General features: G+C 35.1%; 2 protein-coding genes across 28 annotated transcripts in view; one reads left to right on the forward strand and one right to left on the reverse strand.

The window, feature by feature from the left end:
- The window catches only part of LOC117995295 (coiled-coil domain-containing protein AGAP005037), a 173,887-nt gene extending 165,291 nt beyond the window's left edge, over nucleotides 1–8,596 (forward strand). For 23 of the 26 annotated variants that reach the window (XM_034983284.2, XM_069508877.1, XM_069508882.1 and 20 more), the window contains one exon: nucleotides 7,328–8,596. In XM_034983284.2, the coding sequence (XP_034839175.1) occupies nucleotides 7,328–8,050 (723 nt within the window). In that variant the 3' untranslated portion in view covers nucleotides 8,051–8,596. Of the gene's footprint in view, nucleotides 1–2,652; nucleotides 2,703–6,054; nucleotides 6,396–7,288 lie in introns of those variants that run through there. The other 3 variants (XM_069508886.1, XM_069508888.1, XM_069508887.1) reach the window with 3 other exon arrangements.
- A 5,641-nt stretch (nucleotides 8,597–14,237) lies between these two features.
- Nucleotides 14,238–20,735, reverse strand: part of LOC117995298 (tyrosine-protein phosphatase non-receptor type 11-like) — a 60,778-nt gene continuing 54,280 nt past the window's right edge. Inside the window, exons 6-12 of one of the 2 annotated variants that reach the window (XM_034983288.2) lie at nucleotides 20,097–20,228; nucleotides 19,300–19,427; nucleotides 18,374–18,535; nucleotides 17,611–17,721; nucleotides 16,992–17,082; nucleotides 15,407–15,555; nucleotides 14,238–14,535 (exon numbers count right to left, since the gene is read on the reverse strand). In XM_034983288.2, the coding sequence (XP_034839179.1) occupies nucleotides 14,515–14,535; nucleotides 15,407–15,555; nucleotides 16,992–17,082; nucleotides 17,611–17,721; nucleotides 18,374–18,535; nucleotides 19,300–19,427; nucleotides 20,097–20,228 (794 nt within the window). In that variant the 3' untranslated portion in view covers nucleotides 14,238–14,514. The remainder of the gene's footprint in view (nucleotides 14,536–15,406; nucleotides 15,556–16,991; nucleotides 17,083–17,610; nucleotides 17,722–18,373; nucleotides 18,536–19,299; nucleotides 19,428–20,096; nucleotides 20,229–20,735) is intronic. The other variant, XM_069508545.1, reaches the window with a different exon arrangement.

The raw sequence follows: 20,735 nt of genomic DNA on the forward strand, positions 1-20,735 counted from the left end.
AAGATAATCGTAAAGACCACTGTTTTGGAAATATTGCAGAATTCATCTGCGATTTAATTAATATACCTACTTACTAAAAATGTAAATTTTTTGGATGATTCTTTTGGTGGTACAATAAAAAAAAAGACATTCTTTAACCTACTTTCCAATGTTTGAAACATAACAAGTATTTTAGCTCTTACACAATGTATAAACGCTCTCTTGATGAAAAAAAACAGTAACGCGATTAATTCTACTTCTCGGAACATCATCTTTCGGAATACTTGTAATTCCTCATACAAGGATTCTTGAAAAAAAAAATATTATTTACTATCTAGCGCTCGCGATTTTGTCCGCGTGGACTACACAAATTTCAACCCCCTATTTCACCCCCTTAGGGGTTGAATTTTCAAAAACCCCTTCTCTCTCCCTTTCAAAGTCCAGTAGTTTGAGCAATGCGTTGATAGATCAGTCAGACAGTTAGCTTTTCCTTTTATACATTTAAACTTTGGTATTTTTTTAATTTTTTGACTATGCACGCTATTTAATTAAGTATTTATTAGGTCAGTATTCATTGTTGTTAAAATTGTGACCTTCATTTTGAGTCGAACACATTTACATTTTGTATAACAAATACATTTTGTATAACAAATATTTCAAAATACCTAAAGCCCGGTTTCTGCTCAAGCAAAACGAAGAGGGGATGTTTTCAGTGGGTCCATCATATTCTTAGCACAAATGTTGTGAAACAATCATCACATCATTTTTTCTAAATAAGATTGGTTGACTGATCACATTTCCTCTACACTCCGCTTGGATGGAAACCGAGCCTTAAGTGGGCTCAGTTCGTTGCTTTTTTCATACAAACGTAGGAGGGTAATTACTAATTACTACATTATTTGATATTGTATGCACAAAACTACGTTTTATATCGGTTTGTCTTGCCATTATCTAGGTTTATTGATATATTAAACATTGAAAAAAAAAATGATTTTAAACTTACGAGCCTCAAAACATTCCTATTTTGGGTCCAACTTTGGGCGTTAATAAATAAGATAAGGGGTATGAAAATTCTAAAACAATTTAACATTAGACATAGTTTATTTATTCATTAGTTGAAATATCTTTATTTTGCAAACATACATTTAGTATTTTTTTCTCAAAAATACTTTTTCTAAACCCTTGATTTCAGTGAAAATCATCGTGCCTCTCACCTTTCTCATACAATTTCAAGAGAAAAGCAAACAGGTTAGGTCGAGCGTACTACGTCAACTGATTATTCATTCATTCGTAGACATGACAGAGTGTGGCGTCCATCCAACAGAATACAACAAAATTTCAAATTCTTTTGCACAAACCCTGCAACCAATGCACTATCCATAAACGTTGCATTTTTATTCCTCGCTTCAGGAAAATAATGCCAATTTTAATAAATAAAATGTATTAAGTAGGTAATGGGTATATAAACTTTAACAGATGCTTAACAAATACCTATTTTCGAACCTGCCACTCATCTTGATTGTCGTCGTACAAATCAATTTATTTACTATAGCATAAATATTAATTATTATGTTAGATTGATTAGATTGTTATTATCTTTATCGAAAGTTGATATTTGTCCTATTTTGTATATTCAAGCTACTATATACCTAGTTTTCTACGCGCTTAGAGCTTGGTGAAATGTCTAACTTGTAAAAGGTCAATACTATATTATATAATTACTACTATGAACATGAAGTTGAATGAGCTTCTCGAATTTTATTCTGAAAGGGGCGTGTAGTGTTTGGCATTAGCATTTGGACTAATTAACTGAACAATTTATGCTTTTAATTAAATATATACTGTTCCTCACGTCGCCCTCGTGAACTCAGGGACCGGGTTCGTATCAAATAAAACCACAGCTTGTACTAAAAGGTACGCAGGTTTATTGCGAACTCAAGGACGAACACAGTACTACATGAATTTCAAACCACTATAAATGTTACTTCCACAGTGGAACAAGACCGCGACATACTCGACGGACAGCGACATCTATGATGTGTTTTGGAAACATATTATTTGATCTTGAACATATACAGTAGGTAGTATAGCTAAAGCTTTGTGACATTTCATTATACATATAATATATGACCTAAACGACTTATTTTAATATGATCATCGGTCATCCCATGGTAACTCTGGCTCTTAACAAGACTAACAGTATTAGGCCGGGCGTCCATTAGGTCCGAGTAAAATCGTATTAAGTAATTATTCTTCGCCGTAATATATTTATTGTGGAACTGCTGATATAGAGCGACGCGCTGAGCCTACTAAATATCAAAATATTCAATGCAATGCGATTCGACGTGCTTGAGAAGGTTTGGAAAATATGCCATTAGACATCACCAGGCTGTAAGTGCTAGACAAATCTCTTTTTGGTGAATTTGTTAAGGAGAATGGACTCGTTAAGGAGACATTTTATTTCTGAATACCAAGTTACTGCAGTTATTTCTGTAAATGAAATGTCTCTGACAGAGTGAGTACTAGGACGAAGCGGTAGATGTTAAAATCACTTTCAACTATACTATTATTGCGGGGTTAAATGATTTGTCAATACATACGATATGTGTGTTCACGTGCTGTTTTATTTAATGATGAATTTCGTCGTCTTTTTTCCGTGATGGTACCGGCCAGTTCGCCTGGAGACAGAGCCAATACTTCAAAGAAGCTATAGTTATTAACGAGTAATAAATCTCTTCGTTATATATCCATTGTTATTATTATTACTCTTTTTTATTATAATTATTTTTACTCATGTAATTATTACATCTCAATATTTTATTTTTATATTTTTATTACACATCAATATTCTAACTTTTTATTATATTTTTTCTTTCGATATTCATCTGTATCGTCTATGTAAAGAAACACATTTTAATGTTATTTCTATGTAGGCATGTTGGTGCACAGTCGTACACAACGCTTTGGCAATATTGTAAGGGGAATTGGATCGCTTCATGATGATTCATTATTATTCATTCACCTACTTATTAGATCTACCAATTTTTTTCAGTTCAGACAGTATTGAAAGAATCGGTACGCATGCTTACATACCTACATCTCAAACTTAACTATAGTAAATAAGTTCGTGTAGATGGTACTAAGATGATTTATGAATTATCATAGTATTGTATGTTAATATTCTTAGTGCAATTATGCAAATTATGCTTCTCCGTGAATACGCGGAGAAGCATAATTTGCTTAATTGTTAATGCTATCAAACAAGTCTAATGCTTTGTAATATTACAACTTTCAGCTATTCAACTCCATCTTCTTCAGAATGTGGCTGTAACCAATAAAACTGATTAATAATTAATCCTTAATTCTTATTATCACAATGGTATTCCACAAACCATTACATTCAAAGAATTTATACTTAAGTGTAGGTATTGGTTAGTTATATGGTTTTCGTCAGAAGTAAGCTACTATATTTCTGTTGAATTCTATAAGATACTAGTAGTATAGGTACATCTTATGAAGAATTATTTTCCAAAACCATTAATAAATTATAAACCTAAAAGAAAAAACCTAATTAAAATACTCACTCAAACTATAATATGATCTGTGGAAGCTGTAATAAGCTGAAAGTTAATTTCAATTGCAGACCTTTTAAGTAACAACAATGTATTAATAAATAGGTACTTATTAAGTAATATAAGCATGTTACTGTACGTGGCAAGTATAACTTCATTCCCTTTAGTGCACCCAATTATTTCAACTGTGGTGGTGTATGGATGATTTCGGGAGACTAGTGAAACTGACACTTTTGTCCCACTAGTTCAACTGCTTATAAATCTTTTTAGAAACTCCACAACAAATAGTTAAATTCATAAAATCTGGATTAGATAAATAAGGTCCAAGGATGGCTATTGCTAATGCGCGTGGCCGCCATTTTAGTGACGTCAGCACTAGACTGAAGTTACGAGCTGATGGTATATTTTTGTTTCATCTGACGTCAAAATGACGTCATTTCGATGTTAATGAGACATGGTTCCAGCGCAAAAGCAATTTTCTGGACTTAAGCAATAATAATCTAATGCAATAGTATTTATTTATAATAAAGTGCAAAATATACAGAAGTTTTAATTGTATGTTATTAAAATGTATATTTTACAATCAACAGTTAAAGCGATTGACGAATTTTTTACTCAAAAACAAAATGCGAGTTGTGTAAAATTTTAACAGTTTATTTTAATTTTCACTAACTATTATAAACAATCAAATTATTGATGAATAAAAATCAAAACTACGTTATGTAGATATAGAAAAACAGAATACAAACTGGTTATGAAGAATTAGTCAAAATAAAAATATTGTATTTGTTTTAATCTGTTTCTGAATAAACAAATTGTAATTTCAATTTTAAGTCATCAATAATTTTACTAATTGTTAATAATTTTTTACAATTTGCATTTTTTTAACTGACTACCAAAAAGGAGGTGTTTCTCAATTTGGCCCGTTTTTTTTTTCATAATAAGAATTGCATTAACATAATTCGTCAATTGATTTAATTTTTAATTTTCATAATTTTTCTAACTTCTATATAAAAAGTACCTTACCTATTATAAATAAATACGATCACATTATAATTTTATATTTTTCTTTCATTTAATCCAGCTTCTGTGAATTCAACTTATGTCCCAGTAGTTCAATTCTTAAAATGATTTATATGCAATTAAACAACTATTGTTATTATCGTATTGTAATCTGTTTCTGAATTAACAAATTGTAATTTCAATTTAAGTCATTAATTATTATGTTAACTGTTGATAATTTTGCACAATTTGCATTCTATGTTTGCATACATAGAATTCGTCAATTGATTTAGTTATTAATTTTCATAACCATTCTGACTTCCATATAAAAAGTACCTTATTATAAATAAATACGGTCGCATTATAATTTCAACTTTTCTTTCATTTAATCCAGCTTCTGTGAGTTCAACAGCTATTGTCCCAGTAGTTCAATTTTTAAAATGATAGACGCAATTGAACAACTGGGACAAGAAAGTGTCTCTAGGTCACCGGTTGAACTAGTCAGGTGTACTATTATAGTGAGAATGAACGGCAAGTACCTAATACACAATTGCATGGTTGTCCAGCGTAGTCATTTGTGTAGTCGTAAAGCACTAAAATGAAATAATATTTCACGTAGATAAGTAACATTCACACAAAACGCTTTTCTTTCGGTTTTGTAATAATGTGACGCCACAAAGAAACATAAATGTTAGATTTTTTTACTGTCTAGATAGTTACTTATCATAATTCCGTATCAGCTAGGTGACTATACTATTTTATTTAGACTTTATTATCTCTTATTTTTTTTTTACAAAACATATTATAGTATTTTTAAGTTTTAAGTTTGTTTCTAATTTTGTATATCCTACTGTTGTAATTATATCTTCGACAGATAACAATCTACCTAAACACGCAATAAAGATCAACATTCAAAGTCATACCTACCTAATATATTTAAAAGCATTGGACTGGGTGCGTAGGGTGGTTGTAACGATGAACACTATTTTTTTTATAACTAATAGTTGTAGAAATGTTAAAATTAGATTCGTTCGCGTGGTTGGAATTTGGAATATTTCAAAATCCTTCTTTAGTTACCCGTTTTTTTGGTAACGGATGGGGAAATCTTCATGAGACGCTTGACTTCTTGAGGGATAAATTGGGTTATGTTATTTATGCACCAAAACCCCCTCGGTGGCTGTTCTGAATACTTTGTTTTAAGATAGTATTTAGCGATTAGTAGGTACACCAAATCCAAGAAGATTTGTAATTGAAAGTGTTTTGCAAAAGATTTAACATTATGTACGTCCTATATAAAATACATATTTATCTTTTTATTATTCTTCATTTTATGATTTAGAATACATAAAACACAATTTATACCTACTCTTCTGCATAATGGCACAACTCATCTATGTCCCTAGATTAATAGTAATAATGCAGTAGCCTGACACGCATGGAATTTCTTTAGGATCTGCTTTGTACTAGTTTGTGCATCGTGCCTTTTTTGTTTTTGTTGCAGCGCGCACTCGATACCAGATGCAGCTCTAAGACCAAAACCTTTGGACTCGATTAAAACTCTTTAACTACTCCTCTTGTCTCCTGTCCTAAAATGCCATAGATTTAAACAAAGTGTATCTCTATCTTTAGTTACATAAGATCCTCACTATGCTGTAATATTTTTCTTTGAAAATATTGAGAATAATTAATTACTGTCGCTTGGGTTCGTATGCACCCATTTTTTTTACTTCATACTCTCTTACCCACTAGCACGTGACTTGTGACACCTACACTTCATAAATCTTTTGATCGTTTTATGTTCTCCCTACACCCTTAACACTTTTAATAAAGTTGTGATAAATTTTCGAGTAATTGGTTTCAATGACTAACCCCGCATCCGGAGCACAGGTAACTTTTTTCTCTAAAATTCGTATACTTATTTGCTTTAGAATATGTATTTATCGCAATAATATTCAATTCTTATATTAACAGCACTAAGTACATAATAATAATATACAGTAGAATGCATTTCACTTAAGCTTTTACCTATATTTTAGTTATTGTAATAGTAAAGTTAACTTTTTGACATAGCTTCAATTAAATAGCTGTAGACAATGTTGAAGTCACTTTACACGTTTTATAAATTTTGACTAATGGCAAAATCACCACAATTGTTAAGAGTGAAGTTATTCTTCTTCAAATGTTATTTCATGCATTCTATTGGTCACACAATTAAGTAATTCTGTAATAAGTCTATTTTAAATCACATTTAATCAAGTATCTACGTACTCAATATATTATTATAATTATTATTCTTCCATTATTCTTTTTCGCCTGTACGACCTCTCTGAATCGCCGCCATTGGCTCTTTTACCACCAGTTTTGGGCTCGACACATTTTTGTTTTATTTTTTGTCGTGGAATAAGAGTAACGGCTATACCGTGCTATACGTTAACCGCATGGTTTTCATAAAAATGTTTGTATCGTTTGTATAAACTGAACTTACTCGACGACAAAAGAAAAGGCAATCGCCATTCATTTTTATTTAATTCTTTTTGAATGATTGTGGTAAAACATTTCTTTCTATAATTTACTGTGAATATTGAGTGTATTAATGGAACTACTAATTATTGAATGGTTGTTTCTAAATGTCAAGTCAGTGTTTATGTATTGGTATTCGAACGGTGATGTTGCAATCACACATAACACCCGGCGTTAATTCGCATATTGCAACATCGCTGTTGACGTGCACGTAGCTCGCCGGGCGATGCTAGAAGTGGTGGAATGGTGCGCAGGATGGCGTCGGCGGGCGAGCCGCTGCTGCGCGTGGAGCCGCTGACGTGCGACCCGAGAACGCCCTCGACGCGCTACTAGACGAGCTGCAGACCTTCGCCAAGCCAGGAGAGCGCGGGCGCGGCGAAGGTGCGCTGCGCCGCCTACACTCGTACCCCAGCGGCAGCGACACGGACGCGTCGCCACCCGTGCGAGCGCGCGGCCAGCAGCCGCCCAAGCCGCCCGTCCCCGAGCGCCACCCTGAGCTGCTGGCGCTGGCCGTGCGCCGCGCGCCACCGCCCCCGCCGCCGCGCACCACGTCGCGCTCGCCGCTCGCCTCGCCCCCCTCGCCCTCCTCGCCACCCGCGCCTCGCGACCCTTCAGACCCCCACCACGACAACAACGCCTCGCGTCAGACGCTGCTCGAGCACCGCCATCAGGAGCTGCTGAAGAAGCAGAGGGCTCTCCAGGAGCAATACGCGCGCTTGCAGATGATCCAGCGCAGTGGACCCTCGCTCCCACCGAACGCGCAGCCCGACCTGAAGAAAACTGGGAGCGAATCTAACCTTCTCACTAAGATGAATTTAAACCTAGCGCCAGCGAGCATTTCCGGAAGCATGACCCACCTCGCAGGTGACTGCGACAAAAGCAGAAATGACACCAATCCCGAGAAGTGCAGTTCTCAGTTACAAGCGCCTGATGCAATCGCTACTACTAATAAAGTTTACGAGACTGACATTCTGTGACCGTGTCAATTTTGTTTTATATCTGTCTAAGTTAACTTAAGTTGTTATAAGAAATATATAATGTTTACATTTGACTACCTTGTATTAAGATTTTCTCGGATGTAACAATGCTTAACGAAGTATAGTTCTCTGTTATTGTTACATCCGATTTATACTTATTGTATAATATTTTATTAGGTTGAATGTATGATTTGAATTATGAAGTGTTTATTTTTGACATATTGGGTCAGTCTCAAGAATGCTGTGTTAACTGCTTTTACGGCAATGCTTAGCACATTCCAGTTCCTCCCATTCGTAATAACCCCTACTTCCAATAACAACATGGCAAGAATATCGGATTATTGAACAAAATAAACATTATTAATAAATGTCTTTAATGTATATGTGGAAATTAACATCCCTTACTAGCAACACTCAGTCGACACACGACATAAAAATTATAAAAAAAACACTGGTGGTATCTACCTTCAAATATAGAGATAGTTGTTAGTTTTTCTGCAGAATCAATTTTATTAATGTTTTCCAAAATAATGAAAAAATCAAAATATTCTTTACCAAGATTATTTATAGACTACAAGATCAAAACACACCTAAAATTATTGAGATCAGACCCATAACCCTTCTTTCCTCAAAATTGTGGCACATTTTCTCCTAATATAATATATGCGTTTTTTTTTACTGTAGGTATATAAATAATATTTAATATAATGTTTAACCTAGGTCCTACAATTTCTACTATATACCTTAGGTATCTTATTACAATCATGTGCCAAACCTACCTACCTTCTTTTATTTTTAATATGTTATGCTAAAGTTTTTCTAAATCTGTTTATATCCACATCATTAAATGTTTAAATTTGCTATAATTAGATAATTTTTTCTGGCACAACGAAGATTATAATTATTCTATATTCTATATCCTATATCATAAAGGAAACTACGAATTTCTTTTTGAAACTATTTAATATTTTTGACGGTAATATTGAAATAATATGAACATAACTATTTCGTCTAATTTTTTTTTTACATAAAATGATCTTGAATTTTACTACATGTATATTTTAAAGTGTTTGTCGGGATATTTTTAATACTCGATACTTGATTTTGTAAATTCAACAAACTATTTAATCGTACGACAATCCAGTCTATATTAGACATTGTTTCACACTATATCGGATTAGCCAATGTAAAGTATGGTATGACATATTTTAACTTAACACTCTCTTTCATTTCTTCGGACATTTGTCGTAGACACAGGCAAAGCTTTAAGCTTTTAATAATTATTATGAATCGACTGTGATAAAACAAAAGTTACCTACTTTAAAATGCATAAGAATTGAATTCTTTCCCGGTTTGAATAGTTTCTATTATTTCTACAATTATTTCATTTTACTGACGAATATTACTTAAGTTGAAACTATAATCTAATACTACTTTTAAGATGACATGGATAATATGAACTTTATTACAAAAATATGTAGATGTACTGCTAAATTTGTACTCGCACTTCAAAATCCGTCAACAATATTAGCATAGTTAAACTGCATTATTCATGTATGTATGTACTTACTTGTAGAGTTCGTGTTGGTCAAATTGATCGAGGTAATGAAGAGTGATATTGTTGTATAAAAATTGATTTTTTAATATATACTCATTTTTAGACTCAAAATATATCTGCATCAGGCAATGTATAGAGTCTAGAATTAGTAATAGGTAATATTTATATTGTAATAAATTATTATTTACCTATTATTATGTAACAATATGTTACAACTGTGCGCTAATAACAAATCACGACAACATCATCTCCTCCTAAACATAGATGAAAGAAAATTCAAAAATATTTGGTTGGTGTTTTAAATATACGTAAATCGCTTTGGTAAAACCTAAATCTGCCTTTTTAGCGCATTTATATTCTATACCTAAAAACAACGACTTCTATAGTCTGTAACGGGCCACCATGTTTTGAAGCATGTTCTAGGTGTCGTTTTTCTTAAAGGTGCCCTAAACAGCGCCCCAGTAACTATTATGTATACTGTGCTGCTACCCACACACACGCGTACGAATTTATCTTCACTTTAGTTTTTATTAATATACGAATGTATGCGCTTTGCCTTCTGGAGTTTTATAACATCATCACGCACAAAGCAATTCGCTTCATCGTTTCCGATTCTTACCGCTAAAATATGGAATGCCCTGCTGGCTTCCGTTTTTCCCGCCACTTATACGTACCTGATATCAAATCAAGAGAAAACTTTAAATCGAGAGCGAATAGCTGTATCTTCAAGGCAAGTGTACTCCAGTCTACATACTTATCATTAGGTGTGGTTGTAGGCAAGCGCTAGTCTACAATATAACTAAAAAAATAATGTAATTTTATTTTATATTAAGCTAAAACCGTAGAGACACGCCCATTCAGGCTTCACGTGATTTCGTAGTAGTAACGCTCACTCGAATATTTTATTGTAGATAAGTGCACAAATTTAAAAGCACTTAGATATTAATTTGAATCACGTGCAAAGAGTATTATGAAACTTGATAATTAATAACGTGTTAATAATAGAACTAAACCGATTTTTGATTAAAATTATAGGTAATATATTGAATGAACAATGGTTAAAAATCAGTACCCAAATACTGTACTGATTATAGCAATACCTACAAGAGTACTTATCGTAAGTAGGTTGATGAGCAGTAAATAATGATAGTTATGGCGAAAACGAGTATTGTCGGTGCCTATAATATAATAATATAATACCTATATTTTATTAGTTCGTAACTATATTTTTTTAGTTACAAAATAATATATTATACAAATAAAACCGAAGACTTCATCGAAAATCGGGAGGCTTACAAGTTCTTTGATGCGCAGTATCAATTTACACACCTAATGCAAGCCAAGATCTCGAGTTCGATTCAGTAGAGGCAATGACGATTACGCATTTAACATGCTAAGTATATATGGAACATAGCTCAGCTAGTAGGTATAATAATTTACAACTTGTACTTATCTTCATAATTATCTTCGTTTATAGACTACACGCACAACACCAAAATTTAACAGACCTTTATTATAGGTATTATACCTTTATTTAGATTTTTTAATATCATAGCGATGTCGCATTTCGCGTAAATTTTACTTACTCACACACCATTTTAATTCTATATTATGTCAACTGTCAAGTCAAAAGTACGGGGTTCACCTTTTACTAAAATAAGGACTAAAATCGTACTTTTGACGCATAAAGTTAAAATGGCGCGTGAAAACTCATATTGTACCCTTTATACACAGTATTATGCTGCAGTTGTCTCAATGTAAGGATTTGGTCTTATTTTTGAAATGTTTTACAATTTTTGTCAACATTTATGTACTTACCTGTACTAACTTTTGTAATCGGAAATCGTACATTAAATAATTATACCTATCTTAGTGTGAAAAACTTCCTTGACTTTTGACAGATCGAGTGTATTTTATTTATTTTTGTGAATCTACAAACATTTATTATATTACTTTTGCAGATTTTTCTTGGCTTAGTTAGTACTTAAAAGATAAACAAATCACAGAATTTTCCTCGGAGAAACGCGTAAGCGAAGTGATTTGCCCGGCGGTTTTGCATGACCATTTTAAAATTAGCTATCTTGGATTTTTTTATTTTTTGTTATTGTGGCAATAGAAATACAAACTGTGAAAATGTCATCTCTCTAAAAAGCTCGCTGACAGACAGATGGACAGATAGGCATATAGTAATGGGTTCCCGTTGGCACGGAACCCCAAAAAGGAACGGTTTAGTAAATTCGAGTGCATTCCTAAAAACGGCCCGCTTTGCAGCAGCCATTTGTTTATTATTATTAACTTTTCGAGATGATTCTACTTCAGTAATCAGTAGGTACCCTACCTAAACCGAATCATTCCTTGATTTACTTATTGTAAAAGTCTAAATCTGAGACGCATAAACCATAAACATTTTGTGTTTTAAATAGAAATCTTAAAAAACAGTGTGATATTTTTCTGTTTGTTTTTGATTTTGTGCTAAAAAGCGAAAATTCTGTTTAGGTGTCGTTATGTATACTGAAAATGGTCAATTGAAAAGAATTGAAAAGTTGATGGTAATGGGCTTATATTCTCACTGAAAGCACTTAGGTACCTATATGAATAAAGTATAAACATCAATGTATTATAATAATATATAACTTTGGAATTGTAAAGGTATATTTTTGCATTCCTTCTTTGTTTACCATAACTTATTTTAGACTATATTAATTTAGGTATATAATTATGAGGTTAAGGTTTTTTTACATAAAAACATATGTATTGCCATTATTTGTAGTAATTTGGTACTTTCCGTATACTATATTATTGTGCCAAAAAATGCGGTAATTTTTTATAAGATGACGCACATTTACCAGGCAACAAAATTTAAAAAAAGTATTTAATTAATTGTGTTTTAAGAAAAATTGTTTGCAATATTATGCAGCTTGAAGCTGAAAAGATTAAATTATTTGTTGTTACTCTAAATATACTTACTTTGTATTCTTATTTAGTTTCTAAGAGTTAATTTTATATGTTTAGGTTAAACCAAATTAGCTTCAAAATGTTTTAATGTGGAATTAAATATATACACGTCAAGTTAATTTTCTGTTTTATTTCATCGTCATCCTCATCTCTTGTAGGGCCTTTCACACCCCACGGTCTTGCGCCGCTTGAATCCAGCGGCTCCATGCGACTCGATTGATGTCGTGCGTCCACCTAGTGCGGGGTCTTCTAACGCTGCGTCTTCTGGTGCGAGGTCGCCATTCCAGCACCTTGAGACTCCAACGTCTATCGGTTTGTTTTATTTATAATATAGCTTGCATCCCGGGGAAGGAAATAGGCTACTTTTGATCCCGGAAAATGAAAGAGTTCCCACGGGATTTTTGAAAACCAAATCCACGCGTACAAAGTCGCGGGCATGATGCCCGCGACTTTGTACGCGACTTTGTATCCCATAGTAATGGATAAAAATAAGTTAAATTGATAATACTTGTTCGTTACCCAGGTAGTTGCCGTGTTATCAGGTCTTAATTTTGCCTCGGAGTGAGTTTATAATCGAACCCGTGTCCTAAAGATAAGCGAGAGTTTACTCCGGTGTACCATCCAGAAATCTTCGAGATCGGAACAAATAGGTGGAACAAACGTGGCAATCGTGGTATGAGGCGGGAGACGCACAACCACCCAGTCCTGGGTGGTTGAGTGTCGAAGACAGCCATGTCGAACTGTCGCGAACTATCATCATGTTCCATAATGTTCTCAAAGGTGTGTGAAGTCTATCAATCCGCATATGGCCAGCGTGGTAGACTAAGGCCAAAACCCTTCTCACTCTGAGAGGAGACCCGTGCTCTGTAGTGAGTTGCAAACTATAAATAGGTATAATAATTAATAGCTCTATTCAAATTGCATAAAGATGGTATTCCAACGATATACGTTTTAGAAGTAGGTACGCAACGTGAAGTGACGGCGTGAAGATGAGATTTCTTATTGGATCGGAGAATCGCATAACAGGTAAGTTTCCACGGTAATGTGCGTTTTAATTAATTAAATATCACACGCTTTAACGGTGAAGGAAAACATCGTGAGGAAACCTGCATGCCTGAGAGTTCTCCATAATGTTCTCTAAGGTGTGTGAAGTCTGGCAATCCGCACTTGGCCAGCGCGGTGGACTATGACGAAACCGTTCTCATACTGAGAGGAGATTCGTGTTCTGTATTGAGCCTGTTATGGGTTGATCATGATGATGATGATATCTAAGAAATTTGCTAATTTATTTGTAGGGGTAATCTCTGAAACTAATATCCGATTCTGAAAATTCTTTCACTGATAGATAGCTTCATTGTTTCCGAGTGTTATAAGCTATAAATTATATCACGCAGGTGAAGTCGCGAGCGAAAGTTAGTTCAAAATGTTGCGTGTGCGGTGTTCCTAATGGAAATACTACTTACCGTATCAGATAAAGGAATGAGAAAAGAAAGGGAAAATAGGAAATATAGAAATAACATTTATAAATTGAGATGTTTGCGCTTCAAATCTTTAATTTTAAAAGCACAAACATCCCAATTTATAATTTGAAGGACAAAAAAAAACTAAAAAGACTAAAATAAAATATATAACAATTGAATAAGTTAAAAATTTGCAGAAATATTTCAAAAAATTACCACAAGGAATTTCTTAATTAGTGTGAAATTTTATTAGAAAATTATAGTAACGTGCGATAAATTAGCCATTTGCATATCGATAGGTAACAATATTAATATCTAACGTTGATTGTAATCCAACATTCATTTTTATTTCTTTTCTGAAGATTTTTAATTTTTAGTTGATGACTATAACAATAATTATTCGTACATTGATACACATTACACAAACACTGTACTTGAATGTCTTGTCTTAAATATTGTGCTTTGGTTCACTATCATATTTTGGTAAATCATCAGGCCTCCGAGGTATACACCTGTAAAAAAACATTATCTTATTATCTTTTTAATAGGTAGTTCTAGGTACAAAGTAATCTTACACAGGCATCTGCCCGTTTAAGAGTATGTATTGTGCAATTTAATCTGAAATTGCACATTCCAGCCGATTTACGTATGCATGGATCAATCTGGAGTAATAAGTAGAGCAATCTGAAGCAATTATTTTACGCAACATTGCTGAAAATTTTAAGTATTGCATAAATTGCTTCATGTGCTCATGACGTCATAATTCACTAAATTGCCTGGAATTGCGGAATTTCTATTGCCCGTGTAAGCGTATGTGATGACATAAGAGGGGATGGCTTGTTTTTAAATTATTGTGTGTTGTGTGTTTTTTTAAACAAACGCGAATTTATTTTTGAATTAAAAAGAAAACACATAGGTATAGTAGGTATGCGATAGGTCAAAATGTTAATCGGGATGACTCATACCCCGGTTGCCATCTCGCCCTGTCGCGTACTATACGTTGCCAATTTTTTTATTAATTTTTAAGTGCAAACATCCCAATTTATAATTTGAAGCACTTAAATAAAAACTAATACCACTAAAATAAAATATACTTAATAAGAATTGAATAAGTTAAGAAATTTCAAAAATTACTGTCAGAAAAATATTTTATTTTTATTTTGAGGTAATGTTAATGATTCACTCTCAAAATGTGTTTAGGTCAGGTCTGATCAGGTCATGAAAATTGCCATGGGATGTGTCTCTGCCAATAGGTAACAGAAAAGTTCAGTATAAAACAGATGTAAAACCCCTATAATTATTACGACGTGATTAAATTGAGAGTGGTTACAGCAATGCAGCCACCTCAAACACCCCAGAAAGAGAGATCATTAGATACATTACCTTTCTGCCAAATTTGATATTTCTGCTATCGATATAGCTCTGTAGGGCGAGGTATATGAACCGGTACTGCGCCCTGTTCTGCACCATACCACTGCGCTGCGCACGCACCAACTTTACAGTATTGTGCACATCTATTTCACAGTGAACGCCTGAAATTTTACCGTGAAATGACAACAATGTAAGGGGAATTTCTCCCAAAAATAATCAGTTACATTGTGGACCACTGGTTTGTTACCCCTGGCTTGCACTATCAAACAATTTGCGATACTAGTTTACCACAAAGTTGTAAAAACATGACAAAATCATGTCAAATAAGTATTAAGTTATACTTATTTTCATTGTCTGATAAATAATGAAAATACAACTCTACATCATTACAATTCAATTTTGGTGTAAACAAAAAATTGCAACAATGCATACTACAATATCTAAATATATAAAACGAAAAGGTGACTGAGTGACTGACTGATATATCAACGCACAGCTCAAACTACCGGGCGGATCAGGCTGTAATTTGGCATGCAGATAGCTATTATGAAGTAGGCATCCGCTAAGAAAGGATTTTTGAAAAATTTACCCCTAAGAGGGTGAAATAGGGGTTCGAAATTTGTGTAGTCCGAGCGGACGAAGTCGCGAGCATAAGCTAGTGTTGAATATAAATATTACAATTAACAATACAGTTTTAGGCACAATTTTAGAAAAAAATTCCAACCTCTTTATTAAAACCTGTAGTTTTAATAAAGACGTAGGAAGTTATTTTTTCAAATGGCTATCAATTTCTTATTTTAAACAAATAGTTTCAAATAAAACACAACTAAAGGAGAAAGTGATCTTATCAAGATCTAATATTATAGAGGAAAGTAAACTTTCGCATAGAGCATTTTATAATAAGGAAAATCGCTGCTTGCTAGGATATAGTGAAAATAAATCGCCAATAAATAAAGGAAAACGTCGCAAAGCTTTTAAATTTGCATTCATATTTATTCGCATAGGACTTAAAATATTATACATACAACAATAAAGCTACGGTCACACCTGCTCGTCTAGAACACGAGATGCAGGACGCGATGCGGGAGCGTCCACGACGCGACGGGACGTACGTGCGTCGTGCACCTACACGATAACAATGCGAATCGCGAACTTTATTTATTAGTGCGTTGTTACTAAAGTTCACGTCACTAAATGCGTGCATCTCACTCTGCAGTTGCAGACGAGTCGTGCGTGACACCAATAATGTCGTGGTGAGCACCGCACGTCTTAGGACACGGGATGCAGGACGCGATGCGAGAGCGTCCACGACGCGAAAGGACGTACGTCGCAACCAACACGATTACAATGCGAATCGCGAACTTTATTTGATAGTGCGTTGCTAAAGTTCACGTCACTAGACGCATGCAATCCCACTCTGCAGTTCCAGCCGAGTCGCGTTGTAGTCGCGAGTGTGCGTGACAGCAATAAATATCGTGGTGAACATTGATGTTGGACTGTCGTTCCTGCTTGGCAGTCGCTTTGGTGCGCAGGTTTGAATGATGCTCAAAGCTAAGTGTTACATAATGTGTATGTGTGAAAATTTGTGTTTTCTTACCAGATTGTTTTATTTTATCGATGAGCATGTCTAGGACTATGAATGTGCCTGTTCTGCCGACGCCCGCTGAGCAATGCACACACAAAACATTCTGAAATAAGAGAGATAATGGACTAAAGCTGAGATCTATAGAGCGCACTTTGACTTAGCTTAGATTTATGAGTTAAACGCCGTATTCAGAGTCGCTAATCATTACTTAAGATTGAGTTAAAACGAGCCATATTTATGTGAGAGATATACATCTGTCTCGTTTTAACTCCGTAATTAAGTCTAAGCAAAGTCAGAGCGCACGAGTAGATATATAGACCAGAGGGGAAGCTTCATACTACCGGCTGGCTGTAGGTTCACTCACTCTAGCGCAGCTCACGCACACCACGACGTGTCACGGACGCTCCGTTTGCTGCCAAACTGGGCGCACGGAGCGTCCGTGGCACGTCGTGGTGTGCGTGAGCTAGTGTGAAGCTTCCCCTCTGGTCTATAATATCTACTCGTGTGGTCAGAGTGCGCTCTATAGATTTCACCCTAAGAACCTCAAATCCTTACGGCTGAATGTAAAACGATATGTGGCTGTAAATATACGTATAGTGGATAGCTTGGCCTAAAACAGAATTAACTGTACCTGTTCTGGAACGTCTTTTTCTTGGGTGATGCGATACATTCTTCTGTTAATATCGTCTATAAAAGCAAGTACTCCTTCTGGTTCTAACGGTGTACCGTGGTCAGCCCAAGCCTATAACAATGGTACGGGGTGAATTAGGTTTGCTTCATGAATTATGTGAAGCCATATATATGAAATTAAATTAAATATAATAATAGTCAACCATCAGTTAAAACTCTGATCATCATTGCAGCCAATGAAATGCGCTATACCTATGCGCTGACGTAACTAAGCTTCGTCAAGTTCTTCAATTATTATATCTAAAAGCTTCAATATTCAACATTTTAGACTCGAATTTGGGGGATTTAGAGCTATGTGCGTGTCAAGCAATTAATAATATCACTTGCTTTTACGGTGAAGGAAAACATTGCAAAGAAATCTGCTCTCCTGAAAGTTCTTCTTTGTTCTCAAAGGTGCGTGAAGTCTGCCAATCCACACTTGGCCATCGTGGTTTACTATGACCAAACCCTTCTCATTATAAGAGTAGACCTGTGCTGGAGTGAGGAGGCGTTCAGTTTATGATGATGATGAAAATTGTGTTTATAACTAGTGTCCATCTTGTGTGTTAATAACAGTCATGCATCTGCTGTCTGTCTATCCACACTTAGCCAACGTGATCAACTATGGCCTAAGCTCTTCTCATTTTGAGACGAGACCCCTGCTTAGTCGGTCGGTGATGGGTTGAGATGATGATGATGATAATGATGTTAACTAAGCCACTTACCGTATATTGATATTGGTAGATTGTCTTGCAGGTGTTCTTGTCTGAGACATCGAATTCTCTGAGAAGGTAGTCCTCATAACAAGTCTCTGATATAGACTTCACGGTCAAGTCATCATAACGTTCCTCGAGCCCTGACAGTGGCCAGTACCGCTCACATTTTTTCTGTAAAGACAATCCTTTTGTTAACAAACTTTATTCTATTGAATAGGGCCAATTGTCCACACATACTACAGTACGCGGCTGAAAGTAATGTACATCGACCTTTAGAGTGAGATATCGGATTTGTAGAGCGTTGTCCCTGTCATTGAAACCGACAAAACGTCGTATAGGTATGATTGACAGAGAACGCTCTACAAAGCCGAAATATCATTTAAAGGCCGATGTACATTACTTTCTGCCGATGCGAAAGTGTGTCTGTCTGCAAGTTTTTTTACAACTCATCCGTTTCACCAATTTTGACAGAGTATCGGCTATGGGCTATCGTCGAAAGTGTATGGATTTTTTTATGAAGCACAAATCCCTAACCGATTTGTAGGCGGCGTCGTACCGGAGTTCAGAACCCTTAATCGCTTGGCAACATGAATTTCTGAATATGGTAATTGAGGTAACCTTCTTTATTTTTGGCCCTTATTTATCAATTCGTGCCAGTGTTGGGTGAGCCTCCTTCAAGTTCTTTCCGCAAGCTTGGTAGTGTCTTCAGAATGGTTGTCTTACAACGTTTCTTTTTCCGACACGTGGTCTCCATTCCAGCAACAAAGGTAGTATAACTAGTCACGGATAAAGCCCAACCAGTCCAAACAGACTAGACCTGCGCTATCTTGGAAATTTTGATCTACCAAATTTGCTCTACCTGCCAATCGTCTCCGTTAACTCTATTAGAACGTAGTTCTACAAAAACATTAAGTTTTATTTTTAACTTTAATTACCTTTCCTTTCTCAACCTCGTTAGTGATCATTGCAATAACTCTAACATCTTCTTGCCAGAGCATTCGCCAGAAATCATCTCTCGTATTTGTTAGACATCCTTGTGTTGCTATGTACAATTTCTCTTTCACTGGAATTATATAAATAAAAACAAATTAGTTGAAACAGAGAAGGAGGAACAAGCAAGGAGGAGTGGGGTACAAGGGTAAAGGTTGTCAGAATTATGAATTTCCATAGAATACATCATCATCATTATCATGATCAACCCATCGCTGGCTCACTACAAAGTACGGGTCTCCTCTCAGAATGAGAAGGGTTTTAGCCATAGTCCACCACCACGCTGGCCAACTGTGGATTGGCAGACTTCACACACCTTTGAAAGCATTATGGAGAACTCTCAGGCATGCAGGTTTCTTCACAATGTTTTCCTTCACCGTTAAAATAAGTAGGTAGTATTTAATTACTTAAAATGCACATACCACCGAAAAGTTAGAAGTGCGTGCCCGAGCCCCCGACCTCCGATTACTAGGCGGACGTCTTAACCACTAGGCTATAACAGTTTTTTTGTTGTAGAATAAATAGGTTTATTGTATCTAATGGCGACTTTAACTCTTAAAAAGTTCTCGGCAAGCTGAATTTTGGTATCAATCTAGACATAACAAATGGTGTTCTAAGCAAAATGTTAAGACTTTTAAAATATATTAGACTGCACTGCTAAAAATTTATACGGGGTCAAAATGTCAACACAAATGGTTAATGTGAAATTCGGTCAGAAGGAACATTGTTATTATTAACTTACTTAAATAACGACAATGGTTGCCATTAATTTTGTCCAATCTCATGCATCGCTTGACCTCTTGAAGCGCGTCATCTGATAAGGATTTTGAGACTAGAGGCATCGTCTTTTTTATGTCACTTCTGAGTATTAGGGCTGGAACAAATTAAGTAAAACAATTTTACTATTGTGCCCCTATCGGTCAGTTAAGGCGATTTTACGCACTGCACTTCCGTCATCCGTGAGAATACCAGCAATTATCTACGACATAATATGTCATAAGCTACTATACAAAACAAAAAGAAACGTATTTTCACGGACTCGGATCGGATGAGTGCGTAACCGCCGCTAGACGACAAAATTTTAAATAGGCATAGGCAAATAGGCGCGGCATAGGCAAATTAAAGACTTATTTAGTTGAATTTCCTTTCGCACTACAGTTGTCTGACAGAGAAGTATGTTTGAAATGTCAGACAAGTTCCTCTTCAATGAAACCTCAGTAGCTCAATGGTTATAGGAACGGACGGAAATCGCGGCGGTTCAAACCCCACCCGTTGCACTATTTTCCTCCCTACACCTAGCACAAGTTTTACACTTAGTAGGAGGGGAAAAGGGAATGTGAAAAAAAGATTATTAGCCATGTTAATGATGATTACGTCATCA

This window comes from Maniola hyperantus, chromosome Z, assembly GCF_902806685.2.
Source record: "Maniola hyperantus chromosome Z, iAphHyp1.2, whole genome shotgun sequence".
Taxonomy (NCBI): domain Eukaryota; kingdom Metazoa; phylum Arthropoda; class Insecta; order Lepidoptera; family Nymphalidae; genus Maniola; species Maniola hyperantus.